The following is a 19372-nucleotide window of genomic DNA, read 5'->3' on the forward strand; positions in this document are numbered from 1 at the left end:
TGACAGTGATTCACACACATTAGTGAGAATTTTGTTCAATGTTTTACCTGTCTGGAATATTTGTACTCTGTCTTATTTCATCTCGCAGTAATAACAGCAAGCAGATAAAGGAGCCTCGCAAGACAGGGAAGCATCCTGGCCTGCTGGCACATGCCACAGGTGTGGTCACCTGCTCAACCCGCCGGTTCCACCCTGCTTCCATATACCCCTATTACCCGCTAAAGATACTGGACCTTTTTAAAAACTCTTTAAATTATTCATGTTCACTGCTTGATATTTTTTCTTTGTTTTTCATATTAGTTCCTGTCAATGTAGATGCTCTTAGGAAATTCCGAAGGCACCGACAACACAGTTGCTAATGGGCTTTTTCGTATTTTCATAATCATATTCTTTGGGTTTTTTTAAAGCATTTTTTAAAAGATTTTATTTATTTGAGACAGAGTACACACAAGCAGGGGAGCAGCACAAGGAGAGGGAGAAGCAGGCCCCCACTGAGCAAGGAGCCTGACTCAGGGTTCAATCAATCCCAGGACTCTGGGATCATGACCTGAGCCAAAGGCAGGTGCTTTACCGACTGAGCCACCCAGGTGCCCCATAATTATATTCTTTGGGCTATAAATTCCCTAAGGAAAATCATTTTGGTTCAAGACCCCTTTCCACTTTTAAAAATGAATGATCTCAAAGTGCTTTTTTTCAATGTTGGTTTTATCTAGCTATATTTATCATATTATAAATTAAAACAAATTTTTGATGTTTATATTGATTAATTCATTTAAAACAGCAATTATAAATCCATTCTACGTTAACCTAAGTAACATTTTCATTAAAGACAACTCTATTTCCCCCCCCCAAAAAATAGAGAAGACTTGCATTGTTTAAATTATAACAAATCTTTTTAATATCGGGTTTGATTTAAAAAAATACAGCTGGACTCTCATATCTGCTTTTACATGCAATCATCACACATCATGGACACTCTGGAAGATTCCTCTCCATACTAATAAGAGAAAGAGAATGAAAAGGGAAAATAAAATATTGGTCACATTGCAATGAGCTTTGACTTCATCTTCTCAGATCCCCTGGGAGTGTTTCAGGGACCCCACCACCACTACCATACTTTGAGAACCATTGCTCTCAGCTATAGTTAAACAAAAAGAAATATCAGTGGGATTTCATTGCACAGCCATCTACAATAGCAAAAATGGCATGGGAAAGGTAAAATTTAATGCATAATGTCATTTGTCCAATGATGTAGCTTAATATCTTCCTGATCAGGGGCAAAGATGATTAGGGATAGACTTCCCTCAGCACCTCCAGTGCTGTTGCTACCAGATCTTTAGATGATGCTTGCACAACCAGAATGGTTCTGATGGGTGGAATAGGGCTTGATCTTCTTAAAGCCTTTATTATCCCATCATTTAGGAAGGGAGTTCATGTCTCCTGCCAAGAACCCTTCAGGCAGGTAGAAGAAATCTATAAATTCCATTCAAAGTGATATTTTCTGTGTTTAAAATACATAAAATTACAAAGGAGAAAATACATTGAAATACAGGCATCAATATATATTATATTGAGAGAGAATCTTTTAATAAGTTGTGAAGTAACAAAATCTAATGAGAGGAAAATAACCAATATCATGTCAAAGTAGTGAGGTGCATAAACTGTGTTTCAAGAGACCTGAAACATTTTAAGGGGAAATGAAAATCTCTGATTTCTATCAGGACAAAGTCAGGTGCTACTACTATTTTTGTGGTTTGCTGCCTTCATTCACAGGAGATTAGTAAAAATGTGAATGCAGTCTTTTAATCCATCTTTTATCAACTTTAAATTCTATCTATAGATGCCATTGAGATCTATGAACTCTAGGTTAAGGAATGTTCTTCTAGAGAGCAGTGGTTATCAAAACATGATCCTAAGACCAAGAACATCACAATCACCTAAAAACCTGATAGAAATGCAGATTCTTGGGTCCTACCTCAGACCTGGTGAATCAGCACTGGGAGTGGGGTCCAGTTATCTGTGTTTTGACAGATGCTGATACACACCAGTGTCCTAGAAGCCCGTCTACTAGGAGCAAAGTATTACCTGCATGAAAGAAAGTGGAGGCAAGCAAGCTACATAGCCAAGACCTGGAGCAAAATGGAACTTTTTTAAGGTCATGCAAAATTCCTTGCACAGAAAGATGCATGCAGGACTCATGGAACACTAATAAAATAGAAGAGGACTTGGAGATCATCTCCATCTGTTCCAGCAGTGGCCTATCATTTCATGTGAAACGATAATTTCACTGTGTTAATAAGTGTGTTGAGGGGGGCGCCTGGGTAGCGCAGTCGTTAAGCATCTGCCTTTGGCTCAGGGCATGATCCCTGCGTTCCGGGATCAAGTCCCACATCGGGCTACTCTGCTGGGAGCCTGCTTCTTCCTCTCCCACTCCCCTGCTGTGTTCCCTCTCTCGTTGGCTGTCTCTCTGTCACATAAATAAATAAAATCTTTAAAAAGAGTAAGTGTGTTGAATACTGCTGAGTTTAAGCATGAGGATTTTGGTTGAATTTGAATAAATGAATGAATGGACGGTGTTACTATCAACTATCTGCTATGAATATACATAGGGATGGGAGGAAAATAGAATCCCCCTCCATCCAGAGGACCAGAGACTACAGAAAGAGGCAGGCCGCACCAGACTGGCAGCTGGCAGTTTGAAAAAGCAAGGGACCTCACTTAGGCTTGTCTTGGGACGTGCAAGGTGAGTGGATCTCTGCACGTGCCCACCAATTCTGAAGAGTCTACATAGAGGCCTTAACTGGCTCAGTGGTGTACACCATTCAGATGATCTCAACCACATATTTCTATCTCAGGTGTCCTTGAGCAGTTTCTAGTGTGGGGAAGGTAAGTGGAGCGTAAGTTCTTGAAACAGGGAAGGGGTGAGGCACCTCCAGTTGCTGGGTGCAGATCACAGGTCTGCTGGCAGTCACATCCACTCAGTGACCTTCTCCAGCAGCAAGATTTTAGAAACTACGTAAACAACTTCTTTAGAGCTGCTTGCCGTATTTTACCCACTGACTTAGGACTGGCAATTTAAATTCTTTATATGCTAGTCTAAAGAGTGCAAACCCCAAACAGACAAGACATGAGCAATTTTCTTCTAGAAAGACAACTGAGACATTAATTGAAACAATGTTACTGAATCCAAAGATAATTACATTCCCAATTATATAAGAAGAAGAAAGAAGGAGATTGTTTTCTCCAACAGAGACACAGAATTCAACGGGACAAGTTATAACGAAAGAGAAGGAAAGTGAACCTGGGTGGAGGGCATCCTGGCAGTGAATACTAGTGAATAATGGAGCACTCTTCAAGGAAGTCACTAGAAGATCCATTACTTAGGAGCCTGGGAATAATTTCTTTTTTTTTTTTTTTAAGATTTTATTTATTTATTTATTTGACAGAGATAGAGACAGCCAACGAGAGAGGGAACACAAGCAGGTGGAGTGGGAGAGGAAGAAGCAGGCTCATAGCTGAGGAGCCTGATGTGGGGCTCGTTCCCGTAACGCTGGGATCACGCCCTGAGCCGAAGGCAGACGCTTTAACCGCTGTGCCACCCAGGCACCCCTGGGAATAATTTCTTGTGGCAAGATTTCATTTCACAAAGCTGTAGGTTGGATGACCCGTTTGCAGCTTTCGTGCCTTTTTTATAAACTTAGTAAACTTTTAAGATCATGCGGTTTAAACCTTTTTATATGGCATATTGTTCAAACTCCTCTAATAACAACAAGTAGCATTTAACATAGATCTTGAAGTAGGGAAAGAATTTTCTTAAAGGTCCCTTATTTTTCATGTGCTTTATTTAAATGATATTTTCTTATAGATATATGAGTAGGGAAAATTAAAATTATTTTTGAAGCTTTTGCTACAGAAGAATACTAAGATTAAATTAAAAAGGATCTTGGACAAAAGTTACGGGACTTGTCAAAAATATCTCAAATGGTCAAAGAATATTTAACCTATGCTACATAAATAAGAACAGAGAAAAAGCATAGTGAGGAGAGGTCAAGGTCAGTGGAGGAAATATGTGCATTGAAATAAGGACTATAACAATGAAAGTGCCCTTATATTTTTCATATTATTCTCATGGGAAAAGCTTTCGAATAGACTTTAGAGTCTCACATAAAGGAAAGAATAAAGAGGTTTCATCCAACCAATGCAGACACTTGTACAGTCATAACAAATTTTTTAAAAATGGAAAAGTCTAAATTAAATGACTCATGACCCTGAAAACTATCTCATGTTCAAAGTCCTTATATTTTGGGTGGACCACAACTGCCATAAACATTCTCCCAGAGTCAACAAATAACTCAATTAACATATCTGGAAAAGTTAATAAAACCCATAAAATAACTTTGAAAAGAAAAGACTTGAGAGGTCAGGAAATCACAGGAAATACAATCATAAGCTCTGGATTTAGAAGGAGGTTTAGTAATCCTGTATTATAATCATATCCTATCATTTTTCTATTTCTTCTTTTTTTTCTCTTTTTGCCTTATTCTCTACTGAATGAGCATATTTCTAAACTCTACCATCATACGCGTCTATCTTCTCAAGCAGGTAATTCTGAACATAACTATTACTTTTAGGGACACCTGGGTGGCTCAGTCAGTTAAGCATCTGCCTTCAGCTCAGGTCATGATCCCAGGGTCCTGGGATTGAGCCCCCTCATCGGGCTCCCTGCTCAGTGGAGAGTCTGCTTCTCCATTTCCCTCTGCCCATCCCCCTCTGCTCATGCTCTGTCTGTCTCTCTCACTCTCTGTCAAAAAAATAAATAAATAGGGGTGCCTGGGTGGCACAGCGGTTAAGCGTCTGCTTTCGGCTCAGGGCGTGATCCCGGCGTTATGGGATCGAGCCCCACGTCGCTCCTCCTCTATGAGCCTGCTTCTTCCTCTCCCACTCCCCCTGCTTGTGTTCCCTCTCTCGCTGGCTGTCTCTATCTCTGTCAAATAAATTAAAAAAAAAAAAATCTTAAAAAAAAAAATAAATAAAAATAAATAAATAAATAAATAAAATCCTTTAAAATATATACTTTTAATGACTCAAAGTTATCAACCTAAAGAGTGTATTGATTTTCTATTGCTGTGTAACAAATTATCACAAACTTAGTGACTTGAAAAATACCTATTTATATGCTCAGAGTTTCCATGGGTCAGGAGTCTGTCACATTTTAGCTAGGCTTTTGTGTGAACTTGGTTTCAGAAGGCTGAATTCAAAGTGTTGGCTGGCTGTATTCTTATCTGCAAGTTGATTAGGGATATTCTTCCAAACTCCAACAGGCTGTTGGCAGAATTCACTTCCTTGTGGTTTTAGGACTGATGTCCCTAATGTCTTGCTGACTGTCATCACAGACTTCTTTCTTCTCTAGAGACTACACTTAGATCCTTGCCATGTGGTCCCCTCTATTTCAGGAATTGAGAACTTCGTCATCTCAAATCTCTTTCATGCTTCAGTTCTTTCTAACTTTTCCCTCCAAGACCAGTTCATGAGATTAGGTCAGGCCCACTTGAATAATCTTATTTTAAAGTCAACTATGTCATGTAGCATGGCCTCTTCCTGGGAATTAATTCCATTATATTCATTATATTCATAGAGTGTTTATGACAGGAGAGTGGGAAATCTTGGGGTCATCTTAGAATTCTACCTACCACAGTTTTATAGAATGGTGAGAACACAGACTTTGAATCAGATAGAACGGGTTTAAAAACCTAACTTCACGACCTGTTATGTAATGGGTGCTTAATAAGTACTTGTTGATTGAACATTGATTGAGTGAATAAATGAACAAATAAACAAGGAAATGTATAAATAAATGAACCTAACCTTCAAAACCTATTTCATCATCTAAGAAAGAAAAATAATGGCATCTAATTGAAGAATACTTATAAAAATGAAATTAAATTATACATAAAAAGTTCTTGGTGGGCACCTGGATGGCTCAGTCGCTTAAGCATCTGACTCTTGATTTTGGCTCAGATCATTATTGGGCTCCACACTCAGTGGGGAGTTGGCTTGGGATTCTCTCTCTCTCTCTCTCTGTCTCCCTCTGCCCCTCCTGCTTGCATATTCTCTCTCTCTCTCTCTCTCTCTCATAAAAAAAAAAATCTTTAGGATAAAAGCACTCAATAAATCAGCATCTATTATTAATCTTTCTACAGTGGCATAGTATCTGGGCTTATCATTTCTGTAGTGGCTTCTATTTCCCTATTTGCTGTGGCAGTCTGCTGTTAATACCCACAGGGATTCCAATCTTTGAATTTTTGCTGACCTTCTAATCACTTTTTCTTCTTTTTGCTTTGTTTATGGAGTCTGTGGCTCAACTCCTTTTCTTAAAGTCTCATAGCGTTGATAGCCAATCATATTGCTTTCTTACTTATGCTTGATAAATTAATTATATCAATCAGGTAATAGGGAGTCACACCAACAAAAATATATGTTTCATATATATTTTTCATGCTATGTGTGGTCACAAGTAGGCTCTGGATCTCGTCCACATATCAGGATCCAGGCTGATGGAAGAGCTTTCACAGGGACGCTGTTAATCTTGAGGCAGAGAGAGAAGAAACATGATGGAACCACTTAATGGCTCTTAAAGCATCTGCTCAAACATGGCACTCATTTCCTTGGGCACACAAAAGCTTATCATCAAGGGTTACATCAATGGGATAGGAATGTAGCATTCTCCCACAAAAAGGAGCAGCAGAAATTTTAGTATACTCAATCACATTTCAGGGGTCATTTTTGTACATTTGACTACTTTCAGTTGTGCTGCTCATTTTTGCTTTATATTCAGGGGCTGTTCTATTGTCATCACAACACTGTTGGTTTGTGTGTTTGTGATGCTTTGTGGAAGAAGTAATATTCAGCTTATTTCAGAATTTATCTCAGGAGATATATTACTTTAATATAATCAAAACTAAAACTATTCTGAAAAATATCACCTGGTTATTTTTAAATAATAATATTAATTTGGAGATTTATTTTTAATGTATGTTATCTGCTTTTATTTACGGACAAACCATAGGAACACTCCATAAAAACCTTTCAAAAATTAGAAGCCAATTCTTTGGAAGTCACATTCATCAATAGCATTTATTGGAAGGTTAAGTGAATCAAAAGTACATTTATTCCATGGTACTATCAATCATATTACTTTCAATTTCTATTCTCAGACAATTTCAACAAAATTACACACATCAGTTGCAATGATCAATAATAGATTGTATTGTTATTTGTATTGCATTGGTTGAAGAAACAGAAGGTTCAATGTAACATAAAGACCTAGATAAATGCAGAAATTTCTATTTACTCCTTTTTTCATATCAAAAGGGAATTGGATATTTCTATTAGACCAGAAGTTAGCCACAAAATGATGTACTATTACATTAATGATACATTGACCAGAGAGCAAATTATTCCCTCTACCCTAAAACAACTTTATTTTTTAAAACCATGCAAAACACCTCTTTGACAACATACAGGAATTTTCTCAGTAGTCTTAAGTGATTTCTTAATTTTATCTGAGACACAGAGGCCCTCTTGTGGCAGTCTCTAAGCATTTAAACTGACTATTTCTAAAGATGAGTTTGAACTTGGAAGGCACAGGTCCTGCTTCACTTTGAATTTTTGTGTCCACCAGTGTCTGTAAAAATGACCAAAAAGAAGTCTAAAAATAATATCTATTACAGTGCATTTTAAATTCTTTAGCACACAAAAAATGCAATAGAATAGAGCTTTGCTCTTTAAAATGAAAGAAGAGGTCAAAAACATTAATTCACTGTAAGATTGGTATGCAAACTATTAATGGGACCAGATTTAAAGGCATACAAGAATCCGCTTCCAGGGAAGTCAGTCCATCTTCGTGACTGTGGCACAGCTATTTTCATTAAGAGAGACTTTTAAAACTCTGCATTCAAGTTCCTCTGTTACCATGAGGCTTGGGTCAAGTGCTCCTCCTTCCCAACTATCCCAATTCCTTGCCCCAGCTCCCGACCCCACCCTGCTTCATCTTGTGAACAGATAAATTGTCTCAAAATACGCCCATAAACTGAAAGAAAACATCTTGTATATTCAGCACAGAACAGAGACTTCCCTGTTCCCTTCTCTCTCCCTCCTATGCTACTCTGTATTCTGTGTTCTCTGTGTTCTAATCATGAAAAATAAAAATAAAATTGAGAGTGCTTAGGACAGGAAGTAAATAGTAGGCGATATCCTTAAACTTCCATGCGCATAAACATCCTTGAGGGATTCACTAAGAATACAGATTCCTCAGTTCTGTAGACAACGACACTGATTTGAGGAGCTGATTCGTGGTTCTGTGAAACTGGGTTTTAACACCGCTTCCAAGTTTTTCTGGGGCCATCTGGCTAGAAAAATGATTCTTTGCCCTGGCTGCAGAATCAACCGGAGAGCTTTACAATTCTGATTCCCAGGACCCACCCCAGACTACTTGAATCAGAATTCCTCAGGATGGGGCCAGGCACCCCCTACTGATTCTAACGTGCAGCCAGTTTGAAAACTACTAGGCCAGTGCACAGCGTAGATGTCAGAGCCTGAACAACCAGAGACTACCAGAGACACGCCTAACCATTCATTCAACAAAGTCAGGTTTAACTGACTCATTGCAGTGAGAGAGATTGCATGCCAAACGAACAGTGGTGTCTCAGTAACCAAAAGCAAAGATAGTTATTTTAAGACATAGACATAGGGCGGGGTTGAGTATTTTCATGGGCTCACAGCAAAGCAGAGCTTGTGTAAAGGAACCAACATCGGGTCTGCTCTGCAAATGGACCCAGGGTCCCGCTCCCTTGAAAACAACATTGAGATAGGTGTGCAATGTTGCAGCCAGAAACCTTCTCTCTGAAACTTGCACCTGGATGGTCGGTGAAGACTGTGTTTCTAGGTCAAAGTGTCTTAGATCCTCCAGACAAGAGAGGAGTATTTCTCTCTTACGGATGTGATTTCAAACAGCGAAGTTTGTAATAGTCCGTGATTTTGAAAAACAAAGTTTTTCAGTCTATAAGAAAGCAGCAGTGACTCGAAGAAAGGGACACTTTACAGCTGCAGTATGTTCTTGGGAGAAATACTGAATCCTGTTAATGAAGCTGGCTTCATCTCTGGTTGCTAGTCTAGCCTGATAAATGACAGGGCAGATGTTTTCAGTTCAAGCTAACTTTTATCTTTTTAGACATGACATCTGACCCACAGGGTTGTTTCCAGAAGGAAAATGGAACAGGAAAAGAGGGTCATAGCATGTGGTCAGCATATATATGTCACTCACGTGTTAATTCGACAAGACTAAATGAGTGCCTACTATGTGCTGGGACCCCTGCAGGGTATCAGAAATTCGACAATGAACAAAACTCAGTCCTTGCCCTTGAGATACTTACCAACTGGGTGGAGAAAAACACAGATAAATAGGCAATTACAGCAGAGAATGGAAGAGCTGTAACTAGACTTCAGAAAAGCCACAAACAATTAACCCAGTCTTAGGTATTTAGGGAACTGGAAAAATGTTACCTGAGGTTATGGAAGATAGAGGACTGTGGGGGTGGGGATCAGGGAGTGGAACCAGGGGCAGAAAGTGGTAGTAGAGGAAAAAAGACTTGGAAAACAGACTTATTTGGCCTCTAATCCAGGCTCTACCATTGAGTGGGTGTCACTGTAACTCTGAGCTGCAGGTTCTCATCTGGAAAGTAAGGATAACAAAACAGAAACACGCATGGAATGCCAGACAGAGTTCTAAGGTACAGGATTACATCAGCGAACAAGAGACACACTCTCTGCCCCCAGAGAGCATGCACAAAGGTGGGAGTTTACCAAAAGTAAATAATAACCATAATTGAAATGTAAATTTATTTAGCATGTCAGGTCCTAAATGCAGAGTGAAGGAAATTGGGCACGCCAGTAGAGAAACCCTGGGAGAAGGGGCAAGTTGAGAATTCAATGGGGTGACATCTGTCAAAATGCCTGGACTTTGCACAGAGGTATTCTCACGACACTGAGTCACAGAAACCATGCTTGGCTCAGCTAAAGGGGAAACCAGCGCCTGCCTGTCGGCCACTACTTTGACCTCACTCAGCATTTCCCTTTGCTTCTGAACACCACTGTTCTACCTTTCAGGGGACTGAGTTCGTACCTTAGACAAATGGCTCATTCTATAGCACAACTCTGGTTTAAAACTCAGAGGAGATTCCTCACTGAGAATATTTCTGGGCAAGTCATCAGGCAGCCTTTGACATTTCTCATAAACGCTGATACCAGTTGGGGAATTTGAAGTTGGGCCTTCTGTGGCTTATAATGCTCTATATTTCCCTTGGCTTGTTCTGCCCTCTTTCTTTTATGCTGCTCCAAACCAAAAGTTGATTGAAACAGTAGTTCTCAACAGCCTCCCTTAAGGTCTATGGTACCCTGTTCTTCAGGCCAGCGATAGCATTTCTGTACTCTCCCAACACTCACCCCCTGACTGCAAATGCGTGGAAGGAATTTTGCTTCTCATGTTTACTGGGGTGAGGGGGTGCTCTGTGCATTTGGTGGGCAGAGGTCAGGGATGCTAAATGGCCTTCAGTGCATGATCTGGTTCAGGTTACTTAAAAAAATATATTCCATTCAAAATGCCAATAACACCCCCCCTTGACAAACACTGGCTAGGAAAATAGAACTTACCCCACAAAAATTAGATATTTTGAAAATTGGATTATGATGCCCTCAAAGTCTACCTAACTTAACCTGTTATGATGTTTCTATTTTACTTTAAAATACTTCAGAATATACAATGTGATATTGTGTATGTGTTCATTTAAGCTACATTTTTTAGGAATAATCAATTGCTGTAATCATGAATTTATGCTACAGATATAGCATTTATTTGATTAAGATAGCTATGGTTTAACATCATAAACTTTGTTAATTAGAATAATAAATGTTAGAAGTTTTTATTATAATATTTAGTGCTTAATAATTAGCAACATGATGGTTGTAATGGGCTTTCATTAGTGAAATTGATGTTATTCAAGATATGTAGATTGGTCTGAATGGTAGAAACATTCATATCCTTTTGTGGTATAGGATTATTTTTATTAGATTGTTATTAATCGCTAAATAAATGTCCTGTTTTGCAGCCACTCCTTTGAAGGTTTCTTGATGTGCCTGAGTAGCACAATTTTGCCAAATTGTGGCAAAGTACCTCTAATCATTGGTGACGCTCACATCTGCCACAAATAACCCAATATTTATGCATCACAAACTTTGTGTTTGGTCAATTTGCAATATTTTCCTAAATGTCAGTCTCTTGAACAAGTCTAAGGGAGCATTTAACTAACTGAATTGGGACAAATATCAATGATGGCAACATCACACTTCCCTTTCACCCCCCTTCCTTTTCCCCATACCCATCCTCAAAATTCAAATCTATTTGTACCTCTGATGTGAATTAGAAATGTTGTTTGGCAAAGTAAGAAGTAGGATAATGGAGAACTAGATATGTCCATTTCCTTTATTTCCTCTCCTTGTGCGGTGGCAACAGGATATGGTGGGAGCCAAGCCAACATTCCTGACATGTCACTCACTTACGACCTTAGGCAAGGCACTCAGTCTTTTGAAACTCCAGTTTCCTCACATAAACTGGGGGCTAAGTGCCTACCCCACAAGGTAGTGGGAGTATTAAATAAGTCGGTGCTTGTAAGTGGCTAAGCATGAAGAGTCTGGTTCATTGCAGGAGATAAAGTAGGTGTTGATCTCATTCCTTTACTCTTTGTTCATAGAGAAAACATTGCCCTGGGGAACTGTCCCTTACTCATTTCTGTGCTTGTAGCATTGAACAGATGGCCAGCCCCAGAGTTTGTGTTCGATACATATCTATTGAATAAATGAATTTAACATTTCTTGCTTTGGACTTTGGCTATATTTTGGTACTATAAGCTCTCTGACATCCCGGAATCTGTCTGCATGTCCGATGTATTATTTCTCCTTCTGATGCTTTTTAAAATAACAATGTCAATGGAATATACTCTATCAACTAGTAGAGAAATTACTGTAAAAAATTAAGCCAAAATTTTTTTTTCTCAATAGAGCAACTGAAGAAAATCCAGGCTTAACTAGTATGTAGAATTTCACGTTATGTGCCTCAAGTTAATTCCTTTTTATGAATTCTTAAAAATACTGTTTTCCTAAGAATCTTCATAACCTGACGATTAGAATATAAAATGACAACTTGGCGGTGTATATCAGGAGCCTTTAAAATCCTTTTAGCAAGTAATCCCAGTTCAAAAAATTTATCCTGATGAAATAATAATCCACATACATGTGTAAAAAATAGCCATTGCAGTGTTATTTGTATGAAAAGAAGGAAGTCACCTGAGTTACAACAAAAGGGGAAAGTTTTAATTAATTATGGTAATCATTGCACTCTTGGGTTTATACCTGGAAGAAATAAATATATATGTTCACTAAAGGCATTCACAGAGTGTTCCCAAAACACTGCTCATGATAGCTCCAAATTGGAATCTACTAAAATGTTCATCTGTAAGTGGAATTGATATGCAATTTGCGGTATATTCATATAATGCACTAGTATGCTTTAAGGAACTACTAAGGAGAAGGAACAAAGTATTGCCTCATGAACAACATGGATGAACTTTTAACAACATAAAGCTGAATATAAGAAAGCCAGATATAAAAGAATACATACTGCATCATTCTATTTTTTAAATTTTCAAAAATTGCTGATACTACAATGACCTGACTGTGAAATAGGATATTCTGCAGCTATTAAAACATTTAAATATATTAGAAAATGTTCATAATTTAATAAAGAACAGTAATATTTAAAGCTGTATGCATAATATGTGACCTCCATTCTGAAAAAAAAATCTTATATATATATAAGTTGCTATGAGAAGTATCAGAGTCTTGATACAAAACTTATCATAACACTCAGAATGATTAGGCTTCATTTTAAAGGATGAGCAGGGGTTGGGGGAGCCACAAGGGATCAGGCAGCAATAGAGCTGTTGCTTCCCTTAGACCTGAAGAGACAAGAGGAGGAGCAGATCTCAAAATCCAGGCCATAGTCGCCCAGAGAGGAGAGGAATGGAGGCCTTTGGGCGAAAGATACAGCCTGGTCCCAGTGAATTTGAAGGGAGGAAGACAGCAATAGTCTAACTCACTCTCCTCTCTTCTCCCAGTCTCCTGCTGGGGCTCCCATTACCCAAAACCAACAAGTAGCCAGAGGCTCCACTCATGTGGTCCATATAGGTCAGCTGACAGAGAGCAGGGTGCCTAGGGGTGGGGTGTGGCCCACTGACCACAGGACGCACGGGCTACCTATTGCACTGATTCCTTTGATAACCTAGGTGAGAGGCAGTACCCACGAGATGCCCCATGTTTTTCTATATTTACCTTTATATTATTTTACTGTTGCAATAATATATGCCTGCTTTTTTTTTTAATTCTGGAAAGATACATCAGACAGTATGTGTGTGAAGGGATGGGTGCCTGTGAGGGTATATGTGTAAAGAATGTCAGTGGATTCGTGTGTGAGAAGAACGTGTGTTTGTGACAGTGTGTGTGTATGTGCATGTTTGTGGAGTATGTACGTTAATGAGCACATGTGGGAGGGGTTAATTGTGAATAAGCATGTGAGAGAGGTGGGAGTAGGCCGTGTGCTAAGACATGTGTTTGTGACAATGTATGCATGCATGTGAGAATGTACAGATGGGTATAAGACTGTGTACGTGTAAGGGATAGTTAGATGTGTTCAAGGGTGTTTGTGAGGGGGTGTGGGAGGGTGTGTGTATGTATGGGTGGTAGTGCCTGGGTGTGGGGGAGATGAAGATGTGGAAGGGGGTGTGAGAAGATGTGTGTGAGTAAAAAGGTGGATGAGTGTGACAGTATGTGTAAGGGGATTTATAGATAGTATGTGTGTGCCTGGGAGCACAGAGGTGCGTGTATTTATATATATCTATACACGTAACAATAGAAACAGTTCCTTCTAGGAAAAAAAAAGAAAAACTGGAAGAAAATACTCCAGAATGTTCATAATAGTAATCTCTAGTGTTGGAACAAGGATCCTGGCTGTGTTACTCACTTATGACCTTAGGCAAGGCACTCAATCTTTTGACTCTCCTTTCCTCTCTTGTAAGTTGGGACAGTGTACCTACCTCACAGAGCAGTCGGGAGGATTAAATAAGTCAATGCTTGTAAAGGGTTAAACATAAAGTGCCTGGCTCATTACAGGCAATGAACAACTCTACTTTTCTGCTACTTTGTAGTTAGAAAAACAATGAACGTTTCAGTCTGTTTTTTACATTCCAAGAGCACATGAAAAATATTGTACCTATATGAAAACATGTAAAAATAATACAAATCTTGACTAGCAAAATGTGTCTTAATAGGAATATATTCGAAAATTGGAATCCTCTTTTTCAATATGTAGCCAAATAGATATCTACGTCCTTGGTTAATTTGTAGAAGGAAATCTTGTCTTTAAAATTCAGAGCCATATGAGTGTTTAATTTTTCATGGGATTTCATTAATTTTCTGGTATTCAATAATCAAAACTAATCACCACTGATGCTGACAAGCCAAGGCCGTGATGGTTTTGCATTAATGAGATGATAATATGAATGTAATACCCCATTCGTATCACATTGTTTTAGCTAAATCTAAAGTCTCAAAGCTTATGCACTAAACACTAACAGGGATTATCAATGGTGGAGGGCCTTTGGTAATTGTTATTTTTTTATTTTGGTTTTGTGTTTTCTACAATTTTTAAAATGATGAACATATAGGGCTTATATAAGATTTCTATGAAAATTGATTTAAGAGCAAGTTGTTTTCCTAAGTTAAAAAGGCCCTAAATTCTTTCACTGGTACATCACTGTCTCTGCACTGCCTCATTTTACTAATAATAAAATATGAGATTTTCCCTATTCCAAGACCCTTTCTTTTAACAAAAGAAAAGTTTGTGGCAGCAAATGGCTGATGGTATTCTATCTTTAATTTACTTCAAGCTTGTCTGTTTTCTTACTGATTCACTATCATCAGAGGTCTCCGCTACCCAATTTATTTTGTATTGTTAACTGCAGGCTCCACAGTCTATACCGAATGTGAATTAGTTGCTTGGAGTCCTGCATAACTAGTTTACTTTTATGTAGATAACAATAAAAAAAAAAAGGGATTCTGTATACATATCTTTCCTTCCCACTTAGAAAACCACCTCTGCTATTAAAATGGAAACACAGCAAACTCTATTACAAATGCTATTAAACTCGGCTGAACTCAAGACAATAATTCTTGCAGAACGTACATCTCTGAACCATGAAGGAGCCCTCAAACCCAAGAATGCTTTTTATGATCTGATTAGTGCTTTTCCGCCTCTCTCAAATAGCACCTCTATCAAAGACGCAGTTCAAACAACTTGACTTGGAAACTTGCTAGTAAAATGTTGACAGAAACCACCTTAAAACCAACAGTGACCCTTCTCTAGGGCAAAAGAAAGAGCAAGCTGGCGTTACTTGGCTGTATCAAACCACGGCTGGGGCTCCGTGAACACCTTCTTTTCCCACTTGAATCTGAGCTCTTCGGCGAGATCGCTCCTGCCGATCTTGCGGAGGTGACGAGCCAGAAGGCGCGCTTTATCGGTGGAATTTGGGAGTGATTTTTTCCAGAAGCAAAGAAGTTCGTGGATCTGTTCTGTGAGATCACCAGGGTTCTTCAGTCTGATGACCTCAATGGTGCTGCGGCGAAGAGGGAGGGACGAGGAGAGACACGCGGCGTTTTCTTCGGAGAGCTCCTCGGCCAGCCAGGCCAGCACGTTGTCCCACAGGGCTCCTGCCAGCACATGCGGGATACGCGGCGTTAGGACTCTTTCCTGGGGGCTGTGCTGATCTCACCCGCCACACCTGCTCCCGGGAGATCTAAGGGCTCTCTGGATTGGCCTCTGAACGGTGGAAAGATCTGGGACCCCCCAGTGGACAGTTGAAAGCCTTTGGATCCCTGCCATTTCTGGGGTTTTCTCCCTGGAGGGAACGACTGATTGCCAGGTGGAGGAATGCTTCTCAGATTTTAACTCCCCTGAAATCCAGGAGGGCTTGTTAAAATGAGTTTTACGCCATGCCCCAGATAGTCCTAGTAAGCAAAACTAGGGTAGGGGCAAAATTGGACATTTTTAACAAACTCTGAGGTGATGCTGACACTGGGGTCCCCAGCCATACTTTGAGTAGTGCTATGTTAAAGGATACTTCTAGGTTCAAAAACCTTTTTCTTAATTAGTACTAATCCGATGCATAAATTATACCAGCAGTTATGCAGTCCTCTCACCACCAGCCCCAACTATACACACACAAACTCACCAAGGTCCTACCCAAAGGGCAGTTCTATGGAAGGTCCTTTACGCCAACATTTCCCCTGGCTATTTACACCCGCAAACATCTCCTTTGAATAGATCCTGTATTTCAGCAGACCAGTTCCCTTATCCTGTGACTTGCGTCTACCACCTAAACTCATTATTCCATTTTTCTCTTGTTTAGTTTTTTTTTTCCTTGTGTAACTCATAGCCATCACTCCCAGTAAAGCCCCCAAGCCCCCCATCCCCCTGCTTCTGTGCCCCAGCCTGCACCACTCTCCAGCTAACTCTTGCCTGGTCTGATGTGGTGCAAGAATTCTGCCTCTGCCACCTTTGACTCCATGATTCCTTCCATCTACCTACTCACAGAAATTGCACACAAATTTCCATTATGAATCGTGCCGCTTTTCTGGGAAAGCTACTCGGGAAATGGTATCACCATATCCTTGCTCTCCATTACTTTCAAATCAACCTTCTGCTTCCATCATGCAATATAGGCTCGTGCTGTACAGACAGACCTTCCTCTCCCTGTCCACATCACTGATCTCCTGCCATTGGCTGGCAGCAGCATCAATAACCCTGTTGATAATCCATCACACTTCCCACCACATGGTTCCTTAATCTTGTCGACATCAACGACCTGCGCTGTGATTCCACATAAGAAACTGACTTTCATGGCCAATCCTCATGTTTCCTCCCCCTCCAAGACATCAGCTTCTTGATATTACTGCTGACCACTACTTCCCTAAACTTCCACAGCTCTGTTCCGTGCCTCCAACTTAATATGTTTCTTGTGCTGTCACTGACTCAGTGAGACCTTTGATGCCCGTCAATCATCTCTACTGGGCGTCACATACCTTTGTACTATAGATGCACAAGCCGTTCCTCATGATCAGCTGCGTACGTCAACGACCGCCTTGCATCCACCTTGGAATCTGTTGTCCTTTTTAGCTTTCATCGTTATCAATTTATCAATTGCCAGTCCTGCTTTACTCAGCCTGCACTCAACTACTGAGATGTCCAGGGTTATGAAACTATGCCGAATGTCGTCAACTAACTCTGTGCTCTGTACACCATTCAAGCCTTTATAGCAGCTAACAAACCCGTTAAAAAAAATCTTTTTCCTAAATGCAATTTAAAATTTTCCCAGCAATGACCCAGAACTTTTCTAGCATCCTTAAGCCCCAATCTCACTCAGCCAATGTCTGTTTCTCCTAATTCACCCAAAGCCATTTGACCTGAGTTCTCATAAACCTCATTTTCATTTATAGATCACTTTCTTACGAAATCTCACTCCCCCATGTTTGCCAGATTCTATCCCCCACGGTGTTCTTCATCAAGTGATTTCCCTTCACACCCGTTCCTTCAATCTCCTCCTTACCATACGGTTCTACCCATGTTCAAGCCTCCCCTTTCCTTGCTTCTGCTACTGTTTCAAGCTACCAGGCCTCATCCCCTTCCCTTTAATCATAAAATATTTTTATGCCTAATGTAAACTCGATGCCACAAGTTCATCATTTCAGCCCACTCCTCAAGCCCTTGCTTTAAGGGTTATATGCTATCTGTTTTAACTCTGTGAAATCTTCTTTCTGATCTTCCTAGCATCCCCCGAATTCTGACTCAGAGCAAATGACTCTCAGTCTGCATTTTCTCTGATTTTCAGAAAGCATTTCACTCCTTTCCTTGGGTTCCAGGGCTGCCCTGGTTCTCCTCCTCCCTCTATTTCCCCTTTGTTGACTCTCTTCCTACTGGCGCTGCTGAATTACTATTTCCTCTCTCAGGCCTCTTCCTTCTCTGTCCGCTCCCCTCAGTGAATTCATCAACTTTTACTGCCCTAACCATCTGCTCTAATGTGAAATATCTCAGCTCTATAGGGGCACCTGGGTCGCTCAGTTGGTTAAGTGGCTGACTTCGGCTCAGGTCACGATCTCAGGGTCCTAGGATCGAGCCCCATGTTGGGCTCCTTGCTCAGTGGGGAGTCTGTGTCTCCTTTCCCCCTACCCTTCCCCACACCCTGCTTGTGCTCGCGCTCTCTCTCCCAACTAAATAAAATCTGTAAAAAAAAAAAAAAAAAAGAAAAGAAAAGAAATACCCCAGCTCTGTTGTATCTTTATCTTTGGCTTTGTCTCCCTAAATCCTGGTACAGCATATGCAATATTCATCTCCTAATTATCTGTACCAGTATATATCACAGCCAGTCCAAGCCACAGGTTTCTAAAGTCAAAATCCACTTTGGCCTTTTTCTGTCTAGATTCTTCCTTCACTCTATGTACTTTTTAGTGAATGTGACCGCTCAGCTGAGTAAGCTGAAACACGTATCATTATTCAAATTTCTCAATGCTTATTTCTTATCCCCCGCACCCATGTCCTAACTCTAAACATACCTCAGATACCTCCCGTCCTTGCCAGCCTTACTGACAATCTCACTCATGCCCCACCTCTCTTTTCTGGAGTATTGCAGGAACCAGGAGTCTAACTCATATCCCTGCTACCAGTTTTGATCCACTGTAGCGCTCCATACAACTGACAGCTTTCAAAGTGTCATCTGATTTTACCCGTTCCTTGTTAATAAGCGTCGTGTGGGCTCCTCCTCCTGTCTGAACTTCCTAACTCAGCATTTAAAACTTCTCGTCGTCTTATCCTTCTCCAACCTCATCTACCACCATCCTTCCTGCAGCAGCTTGGTTTTGAGAGACCTCACACTGTCACAACCCAGGACTTGCTAGTACACACAGGGAAGATCATTGTACTCCTGTGCTTTCTGCTGGTTGTCGACAATGGCAGAGAGAATGTTTTTCTTTGGACATTAAATTCTTCACAAGGTAACAACACTATTAAACTTGCCAAGTTTTCATATCTACTGCTGGGTTTTTGTTGTTGTTGTTTAAGATTTTATTTATTTATTTATTTGAGAGAAAGACAGACTGAGCAAAAGCAAAGGGAGGGACTAAGGGAGAGGGAGAAGCAGACACCCCGCCCCCCCCA

At 40.1% G+C, this 19372-nt stretch overlaps 1 protein-coding gene across 2 annotated transcripts in view; it reads right to left on the reverse strand.

Moving 5' to 3' along the window:
* Positions 1-15275: 15275 nt before the first annotated feature.
* DTHD1 (death domain containing 1) overlaps positions 15276-19372 on the reverse strand; it is a 66215-nt gene continuing 62118 nt past the window's right edge. For both annotated transcript variants that reach the window (XM_034672294.1, XM_011236985.3), the window contains exon 10: positions 15276-15873. In XM_034672294.1, coding sequence (XP_034528185.1) covers positions 15554-15873 — 320 coding nt within the window. In that variant the 3' untranslated portion in view covers positions 15276-15553. The remainder of the gene's footprint in view (positions 15874-19372) is intronic.

Source organism: Ailuropoda melanoleuca, chromosome 11 (genome assembly GCF_002007445.2).
Source record: "Ailuropoda melanoleuca isolate Jingjing chromosome 11, ASM200744v2, whole genome shotgun sequence".
Taxonomy (NCBI): Eukaryota; Metazoa; Chordata; class Mammalia; order Carnivora; family Ursidae; genus Ailuropoda; species Ailuropoda melanoleuca.